Genomic DNA, 25,331 nt, shown 5'->3' with positions numbered 1-25,331 from the left:
AGGGGGCACACAAATTTGAAACAAAAACAGAACAGATCTGACACAAACATACTACAGATAGCTTTGTGGAGAATCATAAAATGTATAATGTAGTCCAGATATTTTAGAGGGTGAACACTTTTGAGAGGGTGTAAACATTTTGAGGTGTTGAAAGTTTAATTTACATAACTGGAAATAGAGTAACATCCTGTGTTTTTAAATATGTCTTCAAACTGGGTTCATGTTAGCAATTTGTGGAAGGTGTGTCCTTTTTATCCATGGTATCAAATCTTGTCAAGTTTCTACAAAAATGTGCAAGTATTAGAAATCTTTTTTGCATGTTGCAGTGTCATCCTCAGTATGCCCATTTGGAAGCAAAAATTTTCACTGAAAACAATGGGATATACTTCAATTTAAACTGTTAAAATCAGGCTATCAATAGGACAATTTGTTAATTAATATATGATGCATTTGGAGGAACTAATCAACCCATGAACTTATAGAATTAGAATATATTTTCCAGATTTCGGATGCAAATAGTTACACAAAGTCCAAAATTTTTGAGAATAGGTATGAATGGCATATGATACTTTTTATACACCTTAAAATTACTAATATTCAACCAAGGTAGGAAATCTTGCAAGGGCTCTCAGAGACTGGACAGTCACACAGAGACACTAATGAAACTCAATGCATTGCTTATATCCGTGGACAACAGAGCATCCAGTGAATACTGCACTTTTAGGCTCAAGAACAATTTAAAGTGAAATTCCTTTACATTTTTAACCATATTGATTATTTAAAGAGAGATATATTTTCATGGAGCACGCTGCAGGGTTGAGTTTTCTTGATCAGAAAAGGAGGTGCTTGCTTGTTTTAAAATGAATTCAAGACAGTGATCAATTAATATTCAGATTTTATAAAAATGTATTTTGACATGTTTGGCAGCAATGTCTGACTACTGGCATTTGGATCCTTTTCCACAAATATTATAAATATCCATGACAACTTTGTTTTAAAGTCACCCTTACATTGTGTATAACCACTGCTGGAAGGAATATGAATAGCCAAAAACAGAGATGATCTAATTGTATAAGTTTTTTATTACCAGCAATGTCTCAGCTACAGTCATTTATTCACTTTTTCCTCTTTGCAATAATTTTCCAAGGGCACGGGGCAAACAAAGCAAATAGGCGTACTGCATCAGATTCACTCCAGAAGATCCTAAACTAACCTTATTTCCTACACATTCTGTGTTGGTCTAGCAGAAATTCTAAAGCAATACCATAAAAAAGAATTCTATTTGAAACTCAAAAGCGTGGGAGTTACAGCTTAAGTAACAAGCTTTTTTCGCCCCTCCCCCTTTCTTTATAGAGATCATATGCCTTTAAAAACAGCATGGCAGAAAGAAATCAAAGAAGCAATTTCCCCACCGCTGCACTTTTAAACAGGGGAACCAAACCTTTTGAGAATCTACCTGACAAGAAACAATTAAAGGCAAGCCTCCTTACTGTGATTATGCAACTACTCAGATGTTCTCTAATTAATATTCCTGGACATGGTGGACATCAGTGCTTTTCAGGGGAAATAGTGGCTCTCTTTTTGCTATGTGTGCAATCCAAAGATTAGTGTGAATAGATGCCATTTTTAGCTTGCCTAGGGTTCTAATACACAACAACAGAAAACTTTAATGGAAATGAATACTGACCACTGGAACTGGTTCCATCACTTCTTGTTTGATAGGTACTGGGTCAAACATTAGCATCTTCTCAGCCAACTCTATTTATGGCAATGTTGCTTAGATCTCTAAAACATGAAAGGGAGAAGCAGACTTTAAAAAAGTACTTAAAAAGCATAATCCACATATTCCAAACACATATATTATTTGATTATTTCTTAGAATAACTCTGCCAGCATAGTTCCATTCATATTAAGATTGTGCGCATGTGCATACCTCAGAATGAAATACTAATGACCAGGGGGTTAATTCAGTTTGAACCAGTAATACATGTCTTTCAGCTCATACTATGTTGTACCCAGCTTTCATGACTAACAATATTGCATTCATTGGGTGATTCCTGCCCACAAACCTAAGTATGTTATAGTCATTAGAATGCTGATAGGTATGATGGGAGTTTAGGAAACCAAGTAGGAGAATGGTAAATTACAATATTACGTTATGGCAGCCAGTGTGGTATCGTAGTGTTCAGTTGGGCTGGGACACTAGAAGACTCTCTGATCAGCCATGGAAGTCCACTTGGTGACCTTGGGCAAGTCAAACTCTCAGAGAAAGGCAAGGAAATCCAGCTCTACATATTCTACCAAGAAAATACCACAACAGACTTGTCTTAGCATTGCCATAAATCAGAAATGACTTGAAGGCACATGCCAACAGCAACAAATGTACATTATGTTTGGAAATAGTCTAAGTCAGAGTGAGAATCATGCACACATCAGCCTATATTCGACATTCCCAAAGCAGCCTTAACAACAGCATTGATAAATTGGTAGGAAATCATACCATCGTTCAATGGGAAATAGAGAAAACCCAAATGCTAACTTTCAGCAACAAACCACTATGATGTATTGAAGGAATACATGCTGCTTTGAGTTTCATTGAGAGAAAGTAGAATATAAATAAATAAAATAAAAAGCTTTGTACTTTTCAGCAAAAAAGAGGAAAGAATGGAAGAGATCTGCAAATTTTCTCCCAATGATCAAAAAATAAAGCAAGAGTTTAATGTGGCTGACAGTTTGTTCATGGCAAACACATTCTTCAAGAAACCAAAAAGGCAATTGTATACATTAACATCATCTGATGGGTAAGAAAGAAATCAAATAGACTTCATTACTGGAAGCATAGATGGAGAAGCTCCATTCTCCCTAAAAGTAAAGTCTGGGAGCAGATTGTGGCACAAATCATGAACTGCTAATATCAAATACCAGAGTAAAACTAAAGTAAAACACTATAGATTTCTAAAAAAAATCTCCATAGAATTTAAAGATAATGTAACAAATAGACTGGCATTATTAAACCTAATTGACAAGGAGCCAGAAGAACTCTGGAATAAACCCAGGGACCTCTTTAGGGAGGAATGAAAAAAAAAAGAGATGCCTCAATGACAGATAAAACTCTTTGAGCTGTTAAGGACAGATGAGAACAAAAGTAAAAGGTGACAGAAATAGGGTGAGAACTTTGAATGCAACTGTTTGGTGACTTGTGCACGGGAAGAAAGAGAAGAACTATAATAATCAAGGCAGAGAAATAGTAGACAACAAAAAAGAAAGAACAAAAGTCCTTTTCCACAAGTTCCAAGAAATCAAATGAAATTTTAAGCGAAGAGTGAGGATGCTCTATAAGTAGCAGAGGAATACATTTCATGACCAAGTACAAATAAAAAGCTTTGGGAAGCAATACACTGAAAGGACTACATAAAACAGGTGAAAGGATAACAGATGCACTCAAGGAAGAACTGCTAAGCCAGCTCCACTGGCTGCCAATATGCTACCGAGCCCAATTCAAAGTGCTGTTCTTGACCTATAAAGCCCTAAACGGGTTCTGGCCCAATTTACTTGTCTGAACGTATTTCCTCCTATGAGCCAGCAAGATCCATAAGATCATCTGGAGAGGCCCTGCTCTCGGTCCCACCTGCCTCGCAAGCGCAGCTGGTGGGAACGAGGGACAGGGCCTTCTCAGTGGTGGCTCCCCGGCTGTGGAACACCCTCCCTACAAATATCCAACAAGCCCCAACCCTTCTGGGCTTCAGAAAGGCCGTAAAACCATGGTTGTGTGCACAAGCTTTTAATGAGTAAACAACAAAGCTGACATGGTCCGGTTTAAGGCTGAAGTATGAGGTTTTTGGACAAATGAATCTAATTACATATGTTTTAAGTTTTATAATATATTTTAATGATGTATTTTAATAGTTTTTAATTGACTGTATGTATTGTTCTTGATTTATAATTATGTTTTAGGCATTAAATGTTGCAAACTGTTATAAGCCACCCTGAGCCCCCTGGGTGAGAAGTGCAGGGTATAAATGCTAGAAATAAATAAATAAATAAATGAACATAAAATTTTATAAAGAAAATGGCAAGTGCATTCAGATTACTGGGGAGAAATAAATCACTAGGAACAGATGGCATACCAATAAATCTGCTTAAAACTACAGAGCTAAAATTTACTCTAATTCTAACTAAATCTGTCAACAAGTTTGGAAAACTAAACAATAACCCACAAATTTGAAATGTTCATTATACATTGCAATCTCCAAGAAAGGTGATACCAAGAACTGTAGTAAGCAAAGGGACATACTGGAAATATACACTGGATAATGAAATGCAATAAAGCATTTCAAAAGAAAACTTCCTGTGCTTTATAGATTACACTATGTCACACGATTTTTGCTCCTGGGTTATAAAGCTCAATTCCTAATTGGTTCTATCATAAAAACACTAAAAACATTTTTAAAATTGCAAAAACTTTGATTTTTGGGACATCACAGCACATTTTGCTATAGTTTTTCAATGACTATCTCATCGAGTCTCAACCAATTCAACATAGTTTGTAGCAGCCACAAAAGACAAGTTTCTGGAATATAACAACTACTTTCAAAGTAAGTACTGCACAATTAAACAGGAATAACACTTTCAAACCAGGAATAGATTTTTTTTTCAAATTTTGTTATATTGTGTTATACAACCTTTGATTTTGTATAGCATAAAAAATGGTTCGGGGTTAAAAAAATGAGTGTGACACATGTGATGGCCCTCATGCATAACCTGTACTCATGACAAGAGGCTACAGGCAAGATTTGATATGAAAAAATTAAATGCTTTCTAACTGGAAAGGCAGTCAGACAAGGCTGCATTTTACCACCATTTCTGTTTAACTTCTATGTTGAACGCTTCATATGTAAAGCAGGATTAAATTTGAAAGGAAGGAAGAAAAGTGAAAATTGAAGGAAGAAACAACATGTTATGATTACAGAACCTTGGTAGCGATGAAATTAACTCACAAGGAAATATTGGAAATTTCTTTAAAGATTACAACTATACAAGAAAGTTACTAATAAGGAAAATGTGGGCAACTTCTCAGTTTCAATACCCCAAAACCCCACTCCCCCAGCTCCCGAAAGTACCTCCCTCCAGCCTCATGGTCCTCCAGTTTGAGCCAATTCGATATGTGTTATCAGGCTCCTCCCTGTTCAGGGCCCCAGATGTTGTCATTCCTCAACCTTGGCTATGAATCTCATGGCATGGAGGTGTTCTCGTGTCTTGAACACACCAGATACGGATACATTACACAAAAATAATTCAAGATATTCAGATGAACCCATATTAATAGCAGAAAATAGCCAAGAACGATTAAAGGAGAAAGTCAAGGAAGAAAGTGCAAAGGCAGGTCTACAGTTGAACATCAAGAAAAGCCAGCTAAGAATGACCAAAGAAGAATTACATATTGTAACTTTAGACAATGAGGAAACTGAAATAGTTCAATATTTACCATATTTTAACCCAACCATTAATTAGAATGGAGACTGTAGTCAAGAAATCAGAAAAAGACCAGGGGAACATCTACATTAATCACTTAAGTCGGTGTGACCTAAGATCAGTCCAGTAGTGAAGATGGTCTCCTTAAGGGGCTTAATAGGTTCTACTCTAGATTTAAATGCAGGGGAAGTTTTTAGTTATGAAAGTCTCCTTTAAATCTCTTCTGTCCAAGATATGTAGCCACATGGAGAGACAGTAAAAAGTAAATGGTCTTGGAACATCAAAATTATCAAGAAAAAAGGGTTAGGCAACATGGAAACTATATCCCTCAGTAATGGTAACCTGATTTTTGTAACTTTAAGCTACTTCTGAATTTGTACATTGCACCCCCTCACGCCTCCATTTCAATCATCTGTTAATTCTCACAGAATCTAGAGCAGAAATCTGGTCACTAGTCCTGCATTTTTTCTCCCTAATTTAAAGTAGCCCGACTAATTATTGGACAAGTGCACTTTTGAACCTTAGTCTTATGAAGCTGCTTAAAGATATGATGGCAACAAGCACTTAGGTTGAAAATACCACAATTTAAGACAGCAAAAATCCTTGATCTCTAAACCCACATCCTGATTTATGAAAGACAAAAACCAAGGCTGTTGGTTTTTTTTTTTTTTGCGGGTGTGTGTGTGTGTACTAAAATCAAGTTCTTCCAGAATTATTCCTACAAAAACTAAGCGGCAGAAGTAAATTTGCTTTTTATTCTATCGGTAAACATGCAAATGATAACATGTTGGTTCATTTGTTAATGAAAAAACACTGAACAATATACACATACCTGGAAGGACTCTATAGCAGTGGTTCTCAACCTATGAGTCCTCAGATGTTTTGGCCTTCAATATCCAGAAATCCGAACAGCTGGTAAACTGGGTGGGATTTCTAGGAGTTGTAGGCCAAAACACCTGGGGACCCATAGGATGAGAACCACTGCTATAGATTCCCAATCCTGACCTAAACAGTATGTAACTGTTATAAGCAAAACAATATCCATAGATGGTGCTAGACATATTTCAAGAACGTTCTATTTTATATGTGATTTTTTTCAAAATAATGCTATTTTAAAATTAATTTCTGAATTTTTCTTCAATAACTTTTTAAATAATAATTTTATTTCTTACCCACCTATCCTCGTGGATTAAAGTGAGTTAAAGAATAATTAAAAGTCATAAACACTGTAAAAATACCACAAAGAAATACGCTTATTAAAATGTATTTCTATAAAAGATACATATTAAGCATATTTCTATAAAATACATATTAAAATACACAAAACAGAGATTAAACAAAGGACACGAGTGAATATTTGAATATAATCGTTTCATGGTAAACAGGCAAGTTCTAAAGAAGATTTTATTAAAAATCACACTGCAAATAATGTCAGTGCATTTGTACCAGATTTAGACTTGAGTTCTTCTAAACTAAGGAATATGGAAGAATTTTAACAGTGGAAAATACCTCAAAATTAAAAGGAACAACATTAATTTTCAGTAGTAACAGATTTTAAGCAGATTATTTCTCAAAAGAACTTTTGTCAAAAGGACAACAGTAAAACTATGGCATGACATGCACTAGTTATTTTTGTAGAATAAAATTGAGAATGTTGTCTTCTATCTTGTTTAAGCTTTGGCACTAAGCAGGGTTGACCTTGATCAGAGATCATCAAAGATCATCAGGTGCTATAGGCTATATTTTAAAGGAAGGAACTGGTACCTCTGAATATTCCTTTCCTAAGAAAACCCAAGAAAATGGATGGGGTTGTCATAAGTTAACAGTTGAAATTCTATTAAATCAGAGGTGGGAATTGCAAGTATGTGGCTGGGGTGTGTGTGAGTAGCCCTTTAGGGCCCATTACCACCGTAGACCCTGACATCCACTGGACATTGAGCCTATCCCATCTCCCCATCTGAAAATAATTTAATATGCCCAAATGAACAAGAAACCTCACCCATGCTCCCCAAAGGTGGCCCTGATGAAAAAATGAACAGGGGCAAATATTTTGGTCTCTGGAGTGTTCTTTCTCCTGCTTAAATGTGAACAAAGGGAAGCATTCATATGAATCATATAAGTGTTATCTCAGATTTAGAATGGATGAATATGCCACATATCATCATTACCGTATGTACAAGTCAACCATAATGTGTAAGTCGAGAGGTTTGGGGACCAAATTACAGTATATTTTGATATATCTCATTGATAAGTCCAGGGTCATTCTGTAGAGAGAAGAAAACACCAATGCAGTTTCAGGGTCAGCTGACCCTGGCTGTGTTGCCATTTCTCCATCCAGGCATTCAAAAAAGCCAGAAGCGGTATTGTGGTGGAGAAAGTAGAGGGGATTGGCATTTCTTTTTGGTTCTCTTGGAAGAACTAAGCTGTTGCCTCTTGCTGTTCTACTGAGAAGGGGACGATTTCTTTTTTTGATAAGAGGAAAGTTACAAAAATCACACTGACCTGTGGACAAGTTGACCTCCTTTAGGATACTTTATACTCTGTCAGCTGCTGAAACCTACAGACCAAACTCTTTCAGGGTGAGAAGCACCCCCATCCTTAATTACTCTATGAGTTGTTGCCATTACCTGATCAAGCCATTAAAGGCTGCAATTACAGGGCACAACTACTCATGAAAATTACATGTAAGTGAAATGCATTATAAGTAACGTCACATGCAATTTGTTGGCAGCATTCTGGTCCCCCCCCCCTCAGGCCCAAGTACCCACAACGTACTTAGGCAATTATTTCCTAGACAATGGCAATTCTTCACCATGATACAGTCCAAGTTTTAAGTGACAAGCCATAACAGTCCTTGGCAACCAGCCAGATTGGCTGTGACTTTCTAGGACCTAAAGTAGATTTTTCCCCATACTGCAGTTATTCCAAATACGGCATGACCCCCTTATCCATGAATTTGCTATCAATGATTTTCACTTCACCAAGGTCCAAAGAAAAATTCCCATAACAAGTGTTTGTGGGCCTATCTAAGTCCTTCAGTGTGATTCTATGGTCCAAGTATTGCCAAAATACAAGGTTCACTATTATCCAAGGTTTCAGGAGGTCTTACAACATATCCCTCTAGAGTGAGAGGTTATAGAAAACGTTTATTTTTCAGTGCAGTAACTGAATATGAGAACTTTTATATGCAAAGTACCTTATGTACTATGTTACTGAGTCATCTTTCTTTTACTTCTATAATAAGATGCAATGCTTGTTCAAGTATCATGATGTGGTAGTACACTACAACTCCCAGTAGTTTGTTTTGGCTTGATAGAAGCCATTATGTTGATTAATAATCCTTTAGCCTACAAGGAAAGATCGAAATTTTGTAATTCTACTCTCTTTTCAAAAGTATAACTTCTTAAATTAAAAAAAGACATGGCTTTTACTGCAGTTTCAGTGTTCTGCTGTTATTTGGCACATTGAGGTTTATTCATGAAAACAAGGGGCCTTCAGGTACACACATTTCTTTAAAATATGTATTTTCTGGACCAATGCTTCATCTGTACACTCACTTTGAGATTTCCAGCTTTAAGAAGCCACAGAAGCCCAGTTCTTATTGTTGTCATTATTGCCTTCAATATATGATAGATCAATGATTGGGAGAATCAAGGAGACAATGAGCAAGAGAAGAGAATGATGCAAAAATGTGGCTCAAACACAATTTTGAAAAAAATTGAATAAGTTTTTTGTTCCAGCTAAGTAGATGTTTCTGCATACATTATATGATAAAAATTTTTAATTCTAAGTGGCAAATATGACTGCCTTTTAAAATACTTTTCAGTATGTATTTGGCAATCCCAAACCAGTGATCAAAATGGTCTTTTCAAGTTCTAGACAAAGAGCAAAGTTTACATTAGGTTCTACTTGAATATCAAAAATGCTTTTCTCAAAAGCTATTGGAAGAAGCAACAAAATAGAATTATTATCTGGTAAAAGAGTGGGGTTTCTCTCTCAATTCCCAAAATTATGAAACTACTGCATATTGAGTAGTATTCTGGGCTCAGTTCACTCTTGTCTGTGTGAATAACTTTTCTCCTCTTTTAAAAATGGTTCATATTTTCCTTATTAAATACTATTGTTGGAAATGAATAATTTGTGTTCAGGAAAGATAATTTTTAAGAATTTGAAAAACAAATTATTTATGCTATTTTAGAACCAATAATCTTATATAAGTAAAAGTATGAAGACTTTAAATAATGAAACTAAATAATTAATCATGATCCAGTAAGCAAACATTCTATGCATGTGCGTGTGTTTTTAAAAGCCACACGGTTTTATTTTACTGCCTCCTCCCAGTCACTCCACCCTGTGAATTTTTGCCAAGGCAATACAACTTGTCCAAACAGGACACAGCTTTGATAAGATTCTGCTCACACCCTGTACTTTGGCAAGGCAAGTGAAGCAATTTACTGTTGTATGCAAATAAGGATAGGTGCAAAGGTAAAGTCCAAGCAAAGTCTCAAGGTATTTCTGCAACGGTAGCCTGATAGAAGACAGCATAGCATGTGTAGGCATAAGGAAAACAGGAGGAAGAAGGAAGTTATAGTTTCTGCCCTGACAGAAAGAAGCAAAACATGTTTCAATCAAAGGAAAATCTTTGAGGCAACAATGGTCTTCTGACCTTTTCAGTACAGAAATCTTACTGATTTCAATGGATATTAAACACGTACTTGCCTTCTATGTTCCTATGACCATTCAATTTTGAGATGGAATTGCAGGATAAAAACATTATAAGTTATTTTTTGAAAAAGCAGTTTTAACAAGGTTAACTATATGTACATAAAACTAATGGCCTGTAAGCATGTGATTATTCTGATTTCAATGCACAAAGGAAAAATAATTCAGGATGACCCACAAGGAGACACAGAGTAGGTAAGTGTGCGACTTCAAGTTGCTATACATGAGAAATAACAGATCAGACAGTTTAAAAAGTAGAGGTGCTTCACAAAGCTCCAAGATTTAGCATCTATACACTCTGAACCTTTATAGCAGTAGTGCCCAAATGTTTTTGATCATGGTACCTTTCAGAGCACTTTTTTTCAATGGAATTCTAACTCTATTCCTGATCATTACTAAGTGTTGTGAATCCACAAAGTACTTCCTTCTTTCACTTGAGTGTTTTGTATAGTAAGTTTGGAAATAAAGAAAAAACCTTTATTTTGGTTCAAGAAAATATTGGATTTATGCCTAAGGTGATGAATAAAATTGTTTCATTTCTATAGTCAATATAGTTTTGAAACCGGGCTTTATGTTTCACACCTAAATATGTAAATCTGCAGCAGCATCCAACTTATTCCTAAATTTGTTTTGGTCCTTCATTTGAAAAATCCGTCTTAAATTTGATTTTAAAGATTTTTCACAGAACCTCACAAAACACAGTTTGGGCACTGCTAGGATGTATTTTATGCACTCTTTTATGCACTAGGATGTTCTTAAATGCACTCACAATGTGGTCTGTATAGAAGGATACCAAAAAGCTACTTTTAACTTTTTCCCTGAATCACTTCTGACTAATCAAAGAGAATATTCTGAACATAGCACAGTTCTCTAAACATACCCTTAATCAGCACTTTTGCATGTGAATGAGATGGAAGGAAACAACTTTCTATAGTAAAGGTTAGTATTTTTCAATTAGTTCTAGGGCCTTAAAGCTATGCTGCTAAGAAAATATACCAGAAGTAAGAGTGCTTTTAGACCAGTGGTTTCTGATGCTATTCAGTCACTGCAATTTTCCATGTAGTTTACAGCACTGACTTTCCACTCTTCAGGAAATATAGTGCTTTTCTTGATTCTATTCACAATAGTATGCATGACAAGAAAAAAATTCTTTCTAAGCAATAGGAAGAACATAATTAGTGTAAATTCTGTTCAACAATGTAATGGACTGCTCTGGACATGAGTTATTTGGCATATTTAAATAGAAATTTGATTGGTTATTTTCCATGAGTGCTTTAATTCTGTATTCATGCATAGTACGAACCAAAACTAGATGGCTCTTTGATCTCTATGACATAACTGTGTGTTCAAGAAAAGGAAAGTCAATTTGCCTAAGTATACGCAATAGCAACATGCTTTAAAAATTATGTAAACAGTTTGTGTTAAGATACCTTTTCTTTTAAGAACTCTTATGCAAATCTATTTGCATAATACTCGAAAAGCCAAACTTTACAGAACAATTCTTGGAAAATACCCCAAGTCCTAATTCACTCTGTAGAAGTTATTTTCTGAATAATTATTTTATCTTGGTTGCATATTTTCAATGGCCAGAAGCTATCAACTTTTCCCTTCTGTATTTCTTGAAGACAGGGCCATTTTATTTGGTGTTAGGTACTGATTCTTTATGAGAACTTCAAGATCATCTGGGGAGGCCCTGCTCTCGGTCCCACCTGCCTCACAAATGCGGCTGGTGGGGACGAGAGACAGGGCCTTCTCAGTGGTGGTTCCTCGGCTGTGGAACTTCCTCCCCAGTGATATCTGGCAGGCTCCATCCCTTCTGAGTTTTAGGAAAAAAGTAAAGACTTGGCTTTGTGAGCAAGCGTTTGATGAGTGAATTCTGTTGGCTTCGACTTGGTCCGGATTAAGGTTCATGCACAAAGTCTTGGGGATGAATGGCTCAAGTATTTTATATTGTATTGTTTTAAATCTATTTATTGTACTTTGTTAAATTATCTAATTGTTTTAATGGCTTATGTTTTATCTTCTTGTATTGTATATTGGCATTGAATTTTGCCAGACTGTGAGCCGCCCTGAGTCCCTTCAGGTGAGAAGAGCGGGATAGAAATGATGGAAATAAATGAATAAATACTAAATCAAATGGGGAAAAAACAAGGCAAGGACCTCAGTCTGTCTAGTTCTCTAAGACGTAAGGCCCTGTCGGGTCCTCTAATCCATTAATAGAATGGATTCAATGGTGAAATCAAAACCCTTATCTGGATTACTGCTATCTCTATGAACTTTCCATAACATTGCACATGAGTCAGTTTTGTCTTATACCCTTAAAAACTCATAATACCGGAATCAGTTTTGTCACAGGAGGCAAAGCTATCTGAAAGTCTCGTCCACAGATCATCCTGTTCCATTAAAAGACTTTATGGCCAAAGTATGGTAGCAATCTTTCTTATTTGGGTCAAAATTCTTCAGCATATCATGAAACAAACTGCTGAATATCAAAAAGTCAAAACAAAAAGAAAATCTATTTGCTCTGTCTTAATAAATATCATCAGCACATGTTATCTCCATTAATTATCTCCTCCAAAATTTCACCAAATAAGAATGCAAATGGGTATCTTAAAATTGCTGTCCATCTCAATAATCATCTGAGAAAATACAAGTGGGAATAATCTAGAAACAACATGATTGAAGAAAGGCTATAAGAGAAAGTAAAACAAAGAAGCAAATAAAGAAAAATAGTATCAGAAGATATAATTCCTTGTTAAGATAGAAAATTCTTTAATATTTTTTAACAGAAAAGATGCCCCAACATCTTAGCTCTACTGATTATATTTCAACTGAATATTTATCTGTATTGTGGAGTAAAAACTGTAGGTTTAGATCAAAGCTACAAAATTGGAGGAAAGCAGGAAACATTTTTATTGTGTTCTAAATGACCTGGGAATAACTGCAGCCATTTGATATGATTGTTAGGCAACTTGAAACATTTGATGTAGGCATCACAAGGCTGGTATTCTGTTTAATGTGTATTAAATTTCAAGCTGAATTAGGACAGCATTCTAAAGAATATTATTCTAGTAACTTGGGGTGTGAGGAAGTGGGATACCAATACTAGTATTAATATAATTCAGCAGTTAAACTCAGTGTGCTATTCTTCTTAATCTCTAATTTTTAATCTTTTAAAACCTCTAATTTTCCTCTTACCCTCCAATTATATAAACTTTACTAGGAGTCTCCAGACACCTCAATAAGACAATGTGCACTCTTATCAACCCAGAATGTTATCTCACTTCCTGTCTCAAGCTCCTGCTTCTAGAGAAATGCAGGCACAAAGTTGAGTAAGATGAAAGAGCAGACTTTGGAAAACAAATGAAGTACATGAATTGGCATAACACTTTTTCCTTTCCAAGCAGAAGGAGGAAAGTTTATCTTTGGAAATAAATTTGAAAATATTAAAGAACAACATTAAATACTTGTGCAGAATTCAAGCCACAATAAAACAGAGGTGAGGGAAGGACTTTTTATGAGAAAGGAAAAAAGACACTTTCCCACTGTCACCTTTCCAGAGAGTAGGAAAAGGAGGTGAACTTTTTCTGCAAAGGATAGGAATGAAAAAAGAATACTTGTTCAAGACAGTTTCCTTTTCCTGTTTTCTCCCAAATGACGGCATCTAGCTTATAGAGATATCTCTCTTGGAAGCTACAAATAAAATTTTATTTCTACAAAACTGAGGATGCAGGAATCTTTAGTGTATTTTCAGATGATCCCATTTTGCTTCCTAACTTGACAGGAACATGGCCACCCAAATTCTGTATTAGAAGGAAAAAACAGGAACCTACAACACAATGTGATATTATCAATTAGTTTTAAATCTAATGTTGAGTCTTCTTGTATCTTATATAATCTCATATTTTCTTCTTTTCCAGCTTTCTTCTGTAATATCCTCTGTTTTAACCATGTTGTACCCTGCCTCAAACCACAAGAGGAGACGAGTAATAAAAAGGTAAAGGTTTCCCCTGACGTTAAGTCTAGTCATGTCTGACTCTGGGGGTTGGTGCTTATCTCCATTTCTAAGCCGAAAAGCTGGCGTTGTCCGTAGACTCCTCCAAGGTCATGTGGCCGGCATGACTGAATGGAGCGCCGTTACCTTCCCGCCGGAGCGATACCTATTGATCTACTCACATTGGCATGTTTTCAAACTGCTAGGTTGGCAGAAGCTGGAGCTAACAGCGGGCGCTCACGCCACTCCCAGGATTTGAACCTGGGACCTTTCGGTCTGCAAGTTCAGCAGCTCAGTGCTTAACACACTTCGCCACCGGGGCTCCTTGACGAGTAATAAATGTATTATAATAAGCAGAAGCTCTACTTTTCAAAGCTCCACTTCCTTAAAAGTGTCCGCTTTGTAATGTTATTTGGAAATTGCAGAGGTTACTTTTCCTACTGTGTTATAGAGCTTTAATACACTCTAGTTCAGCTAGCCCTGAAATGGAATACTGTATATAAGGAGGAAAAGTGAATTATAACATAAATATCCAATCCTCATATTGTACATCTCCTGATCTAATTGCTACTATGAGGGGTAGGAAAACTGGGAGGAGTAAGGAACCCTCCTATGGGCAAGATGCCTTCTGTGAGCCAGTTGATTCCAAAGAGTTCCTGCAAGGAGGATGATGTCAGATGAACTCCTTCATTTAGTAGCTCAGGAAGGTTTCATTCACCTTTCACTTTTCTACCTGGGGAAGACTAGAAAGCAAAGCTCAGTCATCAGGTCTTCTCTAAGCTCTTCCTAAATGAAGGAGGCTAAGGAGCAGCAAATTCAGCTAGTACTTTAAGAAGTTTGAGGAATCCCAACCTTGGGACTCAGCTGGTCCTGCTTTTCCTTTATCTCTGTGCAGAAAAAGTGCAAAGCAACTGAACTTCCCACGGCACAGATAAAACATTCTCTTGTTGCCCTCCTTTCTGTGCTGGCTCGGTTTCAGTATGCAGCCTCATACTGAGGGGCATGACTGATGGGCCAGCCCAAATTTGGCCTGTGGGATAAAGCTTGCTCATTCATGCTTAAACCTGTTAAAGAAAGATGGAGATCTCTTTCCTGATGCCTTCCTTACTTTTCTATTCCTATTTTAAAACTCACATTTTCAGCATTCAGTAGCTCAATGTCCTGCAGCTACTGTTTTTTTCCATAGGAAATAATACTGAAATAAGAGGAAGAGTTGCTATTTTGAAGTCTGAGATGCAGATATGAAAACACTAAGGTTAGTGACTACCATCGTTTGTTTAAAATTAACAGTTCTCACTGGGGATCAACAAATTTATCAGTTTGCTTCCCTCTATATTAGATAAGTTATTTTTACTGTATGTATTAAAATATGAATATCCTGTTCCATTAACTAAAGGTCCGTGGCCATTGTACAATACAATGTAACTACATTTATAAAAAATTCCACCCCATTATGAAGGGTTTTTTTTAGTTCTCAAAAATATATAATTCTCTCCCATCTGCTCAAGTCAAATTCAACAGATAATTATTTCCAGGAGAAAGACTCATTGTTAAAGAGGAGCCTGTTAGAAAAAAGTGTCTGTCAGTTCTATAAAAATAGCTGTATACACAGGGATTCAAATCCAGACTTGTAAGGGCTATTCACCCAAAGCCTTGTGTCTAGATAGTTTCAGTTTCTTCCACGTTCATTTTTAATAACCTCCATTATATTCCATTACCATTAAAATCTTGTGAATTTTCCAAATTCTTAGTAAAAACAAATTGAACAAAATGATCACTTTGAACAACAGGTTGCTGACCTGAAAGCTGCTAGGTTCAAATCTCACCCGGGGAGAGTGCGGATGAGCTCCCTCTATCAGCTCCAGCTCCATGCAGGGGACATGAGAGAAGCCTCCCACAAGGATGGTAAAAACATCAAAACATCAGGGCGTCCCCTGAGCAACGTCCTTGCAGACGGCCAATTCTCTCACTCCAGAAGCAACTCAAGTTGCACCTGACACGAAAAAAAAAAAACCATCGGAAAAAATAACTTTGAGGAAGAGATATTTAATTCCTCTCTAAAATAAATGGCACCTACAGGAAAAATAGTTATCCCTGGCTTTATTAATTATAGTGAATATATAAAAACACTTGCCCTAAAACAAACAAACAAAAAGAAGCTCTAAAAATAAATGGCAAGGCTATTGAACTCTTTCTCCTGAAGTAATTTTCCTGTTCACCATTTTTTCCAGCTTGTTTTACGACATAGAACAGTACAATCCCATATCATTATGAGATAAATCCCAAGAGCCGTGTGGGTATCTGAAACCATGGATAATAGCAAACCTTATAGTTTGACTACATTTGAGGCATAGGTATATTACAGAATCGCTGTGGAGGACCTAGAATGCATATTTTGGGGTGTGGGTAAGTGAATCCCTGGAGATGAAATCCATGCATAGGGATCCACAGACAATAAGGTGGATTTTAAATATAAAGTGGCACCTCTTGTCTGCCAGTCTCTGCAGGCTTAAAAAAATTAAATATTTAGGTACTGCTGCAAGGAGGAGATTGGAAATGTCTGCCTTTATTTTTTTATTAGTTAACTGTTTTGAACTATGGCTAATACTAATTACTGTATAATTTACCATGGAAACCCACTGGAAGACCTTGGACAAGTCACACTCAGCACCAGAAGAAAGCAAGGGTGAACTTCCTCTAAACAAATCTTGCCAAGAAAACCCCGTGATAGGGTCACTTTAGGGTCACTACAACAATAGTTTGCTGAAACCAGACAGCTTTGAATGGTGTCTTCTTGAATGCAAGTAACATATCACAAATTCCAGACTTGTCTTAACAATACAACACAGTATTAATTTTTAGGGGGAAGGTCTTTTGAAAGAATTTGCATTCTTGAAAGTATCATGCAACTTTTTAAGTATCTCTCAAAGTTATGTGGCAATACAAACTATTTCTGCAAGATTTATTCATTGTAATCCATTTGAGTTAAGGTGCAATTAGAACTCGAGTATTTATCAATACAGGTACCGGTATCTTTTTCCTGGTTTTTAGGAGATAGAATCACTGACATAAATTGGATGTTCTCTCAAGCAGTAGCCCTTCCCATGGCAAACTATGTTGAAAAGGGGGGGGGGGACTTATGGTACCAGATAGAGGGTCAGGCTATTTGGCTGAGCACACCTCCTTGTACGAACCTGCCTGAGCCCTAAGATCTTCAGGAGAAGCCCTTCTTGTGGTCCCACCTCCATCGCAAGCTTGGTTAGTGAGAATGAGAGAACAGGTCTTATTTCTCGGTGACTGCCCTTTGATTCTGGAACTCCCTTCTTCCCAGAAAAGCCAGAATGGCTCCCTCCCTTCTATCCTTCTGGAGGCAGGTTAAAACTTTTTTATTCAGACAGACCTTGAAAGAAGGAGACCTTTAAGAACTAGTTGTGAATAGGTTTTTATTCGCTTTTAAGTTTTAACTGTTTATTTTTTAATACTGTTAATATTTAGTTCTATTTTAATGTTTGTGCATTTTCAGGGTTTAAATCAGTGATTCCCAAAGTGGGCACTACCACCCCCTGGTGGGCACTGCAGCGATCCAGGGGGGCGGTCAGGCACTTGGGAAGAGGCCCTGCCCCCTGTGTCCTGGCAGGCATCGCAGGACAGGAATAGAAGCTCAGCCCTGCCTCAGAGCTCGTAACTCTGCCCATCCCAGTCCTGGCCACCCATTTGTGGCCCTGCCCACATCCCCCTCTCAGCCCTGCATCTTGGACTAGGGGAGAGGCTCAGCCCCGCCCTCTTGAGCAGGAGCCACGCCCACCCCTCTAAGGCATGCCCCCCTTTCCAGGGGGTGCTGAGTAATATTTTTTCTGGAAAGGGGGCGGTAGCCCAAATAAGTTTGGGAACCAATGGTTTAAATGGTATTGAATTGTGTTTACTATAAGCTGCTTTGAGTCTCTTTTGTAAAAAGAAAAAGTGGGGTATTAAAAATAATAACAATACTAACAAAAGTTTGAAAATATTATTGGCTATGCCTAGTAGCCCTTTTGGATCCCCAAAAAGATTTATGTTTCTTAAACCAAATTTGAAAAATCAGTCAGTCAAGGGAAAGATCTATTTTTCTATTTTGGTCACTCAACTGGAGTATGTGCTTTATAAGCTGATGTAGGCATACACAAACCTTTTCAAGAAATCTCATGAAAAGGTTTCTGATGAGAAGTTTTTTCTGATGAAAAAACTTGGGTGTGGGCAGAAGAAACCTCTTCCTCTATTTCCAGCCCCCTTTAAAATAAGGGGTACGGTTTTCACAACATTTCCTTTCACATAAATGCAAATTTTCTTTTCCTTTCTTAATTGTTAATTATATTTAATGATAAGAAACATATGAAACCAATTTTGAAATTAGTTTCAAATCCTGTTTCAAGGTAGTTTCAGTTTTAATTTAATTGTGGTTTCCTTTGGTGACAAAACAAAGGAACAATTTTCAAGAGGGAGATTATGTATTCTATGGACCTATTATTGTTACATGCTCTTACCAAAGGTTAAAAGTATGTCTCTGTTGATGAAAACTGGGATAAAATTAATGAAAGTTACACAGAAAGAGATAAGAATTCATGATATTAGATCTGAGTGAAATGTAAAAATCAGAAGAAAAATGAATAAGACACAAAATTTGCATGGATATACATGAATCACGAAAATATAAACCAGAGAAGAACAGGAAGTATGATGAGTATGGAAAAATGATTAAATACGCTTTGTTTTTATTTTTTTACTCTAAAATGCAATTTGGTCATTCCCTGGCATACCAAGGCTTTCAAGTTGCATGCTGGCCACAAGTGCCAGACAGACACAAACCATTTTCCCCCATTTTTGATTGTTTTAGTATTTAAAGTATGCACTAGCTTTCTGTTTAATTTACACGAATGTTATGGTAGGTCCTCTTAAAGTAAATCAGCAATGATTATCAGCAGCTCGCTTTAGGAGGAAGCTCTGGCATTAGATAAAACCTTAATGAGGAAAGCATTACTACACTATGATTGTTGTTCCTGGGTTATAAATGTTCCATGGGGGCTCCCAGAATCACCCCTAGCACAGGGGTGTCAAAACTCATTTTTTACTGGGGGCTATAGCAGCTTTATGCTTGCCTTCAAAGGGCCGTTGAATCCAAGGGCAGAGAGTCCATGGATACAAAGGGTCAATTATATATATTTTTACATAGAGGCCAGTGCTCTTTAGTTTTTACCCAATTTGGATCCCCAGATGTTATTTAATACAGTACTCCAATAACTTTTGATTATCCTGCATGCAGACTTGGGCTAATGAGAATTGCAACCCAACAGCACGTGTGACAGCTTGGAGAGCATCAGATTCACAAGTCTTGTATACAAATTCAAACTCCACTATCCTGACTAAACAGAACAAATTGCAGCCTTCCAGATGTTACTGTATCACAATTCCCATCAGCTGTAGTCATGATGTCTAATGAAGAGGAACACAGAAGTTGTAGTCCAGCATCTAAAGGGCCATATAAAATGAGGTGGAAGGCCACATTTGCCGCATGGGATTTGAGTATGACACATATGCACTAGCAGATTCAAACAGCCCACCGTGCATGTTACAATCTAACAATCCAATGATCAACACAAACAAAATGTATTGGATTACAACAATAATCTATATGGTGGTGGGTACCCAATTACAGCCATGGATTCTAAATCCATGGATTCAACCATCCACGGTTTGAAAATATTTTTTTAACAGTTCTAAAACATGAACTGATTAAACCACTCTACATAAGTGGTACCATTTTTGCTATGTTATATATAATGGGACGAGCATCCATAGATTTGGGTATCCTGGAACAAAACTCAGCTGATAATGAAGGCCCACTGTATTCCTATTCTGTATCCTCCAAAAACGCAGACTTAAAACAACCCATACACTGACAATGCCCTTTCTTCAAAGACAGACATACAGCCTGATATGGAGCTAAAACATATGTGACACTGATAAATAACACTGATAAAAGATAGTAAATTCTTATGCCAATGTCCTTTTATGTGTATGAAACTGACTCTTATACAGTAAACTCTCAGGGCCCTTCCAGACAAGCCCTATACCCCAGGATCAGATCCCAGGTTTTCTGTTTATCCCAGATTATCTCATATAATTCAGTTTAAAGCCAAAAACCTGGGATCAGATCCTGGAATATAGAGCCTGTCTAAAAGGGCCCTCAGTTAATCAGCACCCAAAGGTATCAATAGATGTCAGATAAATGTAGTTACTAGTTTCTAATTGCTTGAGAGTTACTATTAAAATAGGCCTAACACTACACCACAAGTATACCATACCATAACTTGATTTGATATTAATATTGAAATATTATAATTAAAAACAAAGACAAACTTAACTTAATGGAACACAGTTTTACTGTATTATAAAAACAGCTTTGTGAATGCAGTATGCAATTGTAGTTAATTTTTTCCAATTGCTAAAGAGTTCTGGTTGTTGAGTTTCAGTTAACTGAGAGTCTGCTATATTAAAATTCATGGGGAAGTCCTTTTTTTGCAGTGGGAGCATCATCTGCACCTCAACCTTACTTTTTTGAACACAATGATAGAATGAGGATTGTAATGCTACAAACACTAATCTGAGATGAAAAGCATGTTTGTATGCATGTGTAAATTTAGAGTAGAGCATCCATAAGAGCCAGCCAACATACTGAGGTCTTAATTTTTGTAACCATGCCATTATCAGGATACTGGGGGGGCAAATGGAGATCAGTCATAGTAAACAAACAAACAAACCAACAATTCAACCTGACAATTCAAGTCAAAGCTTTTTTTAAAAAAATCCCAGACATTTAAAATATCACTTTAACAGTTTATTCTATTTCCCCACTATCCCTTCTATAAATGTAATTTTTAAGCTGTATATTTTAATTTTCCCATGTTGTATAAAATGGCTGTAAAATAAAATAAAAACTAGACATGGTTGCTTTATTATAACCTTTTGTATGTGGAGCTAGATAGCTAGAAGTTTAAATCAAGGGAGATGGTTCTTAAGAAAGGCAAAGATCTTAATTGGTCTGCTTATATGTGACTTAAGGACAGGCTCCACCCATTTCTTTTTAAATTTAATTAATTCAGAAACATAAAAATATGATTTGAAGTTGCATTGCTTTATACTAACCAGAAGTAATATAACCAGAGTTTGTTAGTGAGCTAGAAAAAACAGTTTAAAAAACCAAGAAGGAAAACGTTTTGAATTCCTCCTTTTGGCCACAAGGGAGAGGAATAGAGATGAAAGAGAATTTGAGACTGAAGGTGACTGCAAAACCAGAAACAGCATGACATGCAGACGAGGCTGTTGTGTAAGGTACACTTTTATGAACACAACGCACAATGCTGTGAATCAGAATACCTCTTTATATCTTAACAACTAATAGACAGAAGAATGAATATTTTCAAACAAAACTTACCCAAGAGATTATCTTGTATCTTTCTTGCAAGTATTTTCTGGGTAACTGCTTCTGAGGAGAAAAACAAAAACAAAGCAAAATATCATAAATACATGTCATAACCTGAGCAGATGTGAAAAAATTAAAAATCTGTCAGAAGTTAAGCAAGTTTCAGTCATAAAGCACTTGGTTAAAACCAATGGGTGCAACTGGTTGTCCTAGAATGTGTTAAGACATGCAGAAATTGCCATGGCCAAGTCTCCCGATCTGGAGTGTGGCTGTAGAATATAACAAGCATCAGTGCAGACAACATTAGGTATCATTTGAGATACTGTTTATCAATAATAGATGAATAAATAATATTACTCGGTGCAGAATTTAGAGGAGGTTGGTTGTAAATTTCCTTTGAACATGCAAAATAAGCAGAAAAGGTAAAAAAGTGTTTTTTCTTATCTTCAGATCTGTCGCCCAGGAACCCAACTAACAACAAATACTGAAATTCGTAGCATTCTTTTAACTGACCTTAAATTCATAATGCATCCCTTCTTTTCTCACTTATTAATAATAATATAATCTTCTATTTGAATGTTTGGTAACTGCAAAATGTATTTTAATTCAATCAATAGCAAAACCAAATATAATAACACAGATGATTAATAAGTTATTAAATGATGATGATGATGATGTTCCAAGTTCTTCTGAAACTCCTCCTGAAGATTTTCTTCCTAACTACTCTAATTATGAATGTGTCCTTGCATCCATCAACGTACTACAATGTCAGAGCAATGCTGAATGTTTTCCATAATATATAAAAATTACATTTGTCTATTCAAAACGAAGACTCAAAGCACTTTTTACGGGTATCTCTATTACTGTATGTTTTGAATAGGAACATTTGAAAAGTATTGTGTTAAGAATGGTTTAGGAATATGACATTCTGTCTCATGCAGAAGCTGAACACAGTGAAATTGTAAATATCTTTCAATTCCAAAAGTATCAATGACTTGTTTTGTGTAGAATTTTTGGCTTAGGTAGGGATTTCTTTTTAAAAAGGTTTCTTCTATCGCTATTGAAATAACAAATTTGATGTTCTCTGATTTAAATGTACTTTAAATACTGTAAATATTAGTTTTTCCACATAAAAGTAAAGCTGATAAAATAAAGTGATTCCTGAAAAACCTTTCAGGTGTGAATACATTTTAACATGAATTGGTGAATAGCTCAACTTAAGAATGTCCCTTTACCAGCAGATATCCAGGGTTTGCTACGGTTGTTTCCAATTCAAATTACTGCAAGTTATTTTTTTAAAGAAGTCAAACCTGTTTTTTCTTCTTTTAAAAGTAAAATTCGGGATAAGAATCCTCAACTATCTGTGAGGATAAACCACAGCACAGAATAGTGTAAGTTAATAGGTAAATGCAGGCTTTTTGGTGGTGACATAACCCAGGCATCTTAGGCAATAGTGAATAGTGAATGATAATTCACTGGGTGGGGATTGGGAGTTGCAGGGCAGTGACAAGGGGCCGGGTCTGGGCTACTGATCTACCAGAAAACAGCCTCAAACAGGAAAGAGCACACATATGCTACTTGGAATGTATGACGCAAACCCCAGCCTTGAAACAAAGAACAGGAAACAGCTCTGCTGGCTGGGCTGGAAAGAAAGCACAGAGAAACATTTAGTTGGCCCTCTCTGACCCCTATATTCATGTGCAGCTGGATTCAAAACAAAACAAAACAGGAAAAGCAAGCAAGCAAACAAACAAGCTGGGTGTAAGCATTTAGTCAGGGAGGGGTGTGAATATAAACTACTGTCCCTACAAAGGAGACCTGCCCTTGATAAGCACTGGGCTAATATCTATACTAGACAAAGTAAACCACAAAGTATATGGGGTGGCGAATAGGGAAGGGTTCTTCAACATAGCTCAAGATAATAATTAACCCTGGACTACTTGTTCTTTTTAAACACTCTGATATTTTGAACAAACCCAAACTTTGTTCTCACAGCACCAAGGATGGTCCCCAAAAAAGGAAAACAGAATAACAGCCACTTATGACAATATTGCTTCATGGTACTTCTTAGCCTTCAGGCATATAGGATCTTTTTAGTATGAGATGTCAGTGCATACTAACATCTGATAGCAGAACAGATAGAATACAACACATGTAGGAAAAGTGTACTTGAAAGAAAATTTAATACTATGTTATTATGGATTAAGGGAAAAATATCAAAACAAAAGATGAGCTGGTGGTTCATACATCACGGCAAAATATGGTTTATTGTTGCATCAAACCTTGGACTTGTATGCTTCCATCTCTTCTCTCATCTTCTTGGAAAGAGAAGTTTAGAGAAGAAGCTGTTGAATCTATTTTAATAAAGCATTGCTTAAGAACTCTGGCTAATCTTAACTACTGATTCTTCAAAATAAGCCAACTTCAAACTGTCATGCAGCTGGCTGTTTTCAAACAAATCACAGTTAAAATTAACGACAGCTGACAATTCAGATGCCACGCTATATTATGGCTAATTAAAAATACAAGCAATGGTTTTCATATCTTTACACTCATTTCTATTATAAATCATCATTAGTTTTGAAGCCTAAACTGACCCAGACAGAGAAACTCCAGGAAGTGCACTTCTGAAGTTCGTTTTATATCTAGTTTTATTTATATCTAAATGCACTACTTCTTGTGGTATTAATTTTTAACAAAAACATATTATCAACATTGGTTACATTGCTGCTTTATTGTGATTGATGAGAGAAATATAGGGATGACCCATATTTTGTTGTGAAATTAGTGAGGTTTAAAGATGTTAAGTTAGATTAAGTCCACACTTCTAAATGACGTTTTTTTTCGTAACGAGTTCCAGTTCTCTTATTTTTTGTTTGCTTTGAGCTTTCAGAAATTTAACGAACAAAATCTGCTTACTGTACAAATTTTATACATGTTTACTCAGAACGTAGTCCCACTGAGTTTAATGGGGCTTATTTCAAAGTAAATGTCCACAAAGAACTGCTGACTAGATTGCTATAGGCCTGTTTCTTTGGCAAAAGAGAAGGTTTATTTAATCCAACATATTACTCTCCAGATGTGGCGGATGACCAACCCCTCACTATTCCAAACTAGCTCAGCTTGCTGATGCTAGCTGAGGATGATGGATACTGTCGTACAATACATCTGGAGGGCATCAGGCTGTGGAATGCTAAATCTCTTCTCTACTTGTTAGATTATAACTTTAGTTTTGGTCGACTACATTTGTGACATTAAAACCTAAGACATGCTAACTTAATAATGAAAATGGTTTTCATTATAATGAAACGCTGCCATTCTTTAAGAGTTTGCTTTTTTCATATTTTCTTTGTTCCCCAGTGTAAAATTCAGTAAAAGAAAAACCTGGAAGTCTGCCTGGATAAAAAAGAAATATTCCTTCACTTAGATTGGGAGGGACGGAGAGAGAAATAAGCATCCTAAAACTTTTGTGCAACAAAACAAAGCCATTGCCTTAAAGCCTAGAAAACAAAATTAAGTTAATGTATGTTGGTCTCCATAAATGGAAGTGGACTTGACAGCAATTAACAACAACAAAGTTAGCTATAGGTCAAACTAGTGACATACTCTAGATCTGAATCTTATTTTGTAATTTACCCATATAAGGGAAAAAATTGGGAAATTATTCTATGGAAAACAATGATTGCA

General features: G+C 36.3%; 1 protein-coding gene across 4 annotated transcripts in view; it reads right to left on the bottom strand.

Annotated features, from left to right (window-relative positions):
• klf3 (KLF transcription factor 3) overlaps positions 1–25,331 on the bottom strand; it is a 48,650-nt gene that overhangs the window by 19,889 nt on the left and 3,430 nt on the right. The window contains exons 2-4 of one of the 4 annotated variants that reach the window (XM_062982225.1): positions 21,657–21,707; positions 15,988–16,181; positions 1,688–1,785 (exon numbers count right to left, since the gene is read on the bottom strand). In XM_062982225.1, coding sequence (XP_062838295.1) covers positions 1,688–1,744 — 57 coding nt within the window. In that variant the 5' untranslated portion in view covers positions 1,745–1,785; positions 15,988–16,181; positions 21,657–21,707. The remainder of the gene's footprint in view (positions 1–1,687; positions 1,786–15,987; positions 16,182–21,656; positions 21,708–25,331) is intronic. The other 3 variants (XM_062982226.1, XM_008118999.3, XM_008119000.3) reach the window with 3 other exon arrangements.

This window comes from Anolis carolinensis, chromosome 5 (genome assembly GCF_035594765.1).
Source record: "Anolis carolinensis isolate JA03-04 chromosome 5, rAnoCar3.1.pri, whole genome shotgun sequence".
Classification (NCBI taxonomy): Eukaryota; Metazoa; Chordata; class Lepidosauria; order Squamata; family Dactyloidae; genus Anolis; species Anolis carolinensis.
Note: the sequence above shows the minus strand (reverse complement) of the source record. Positions and strands in the feature narration are given on the sequence as shown.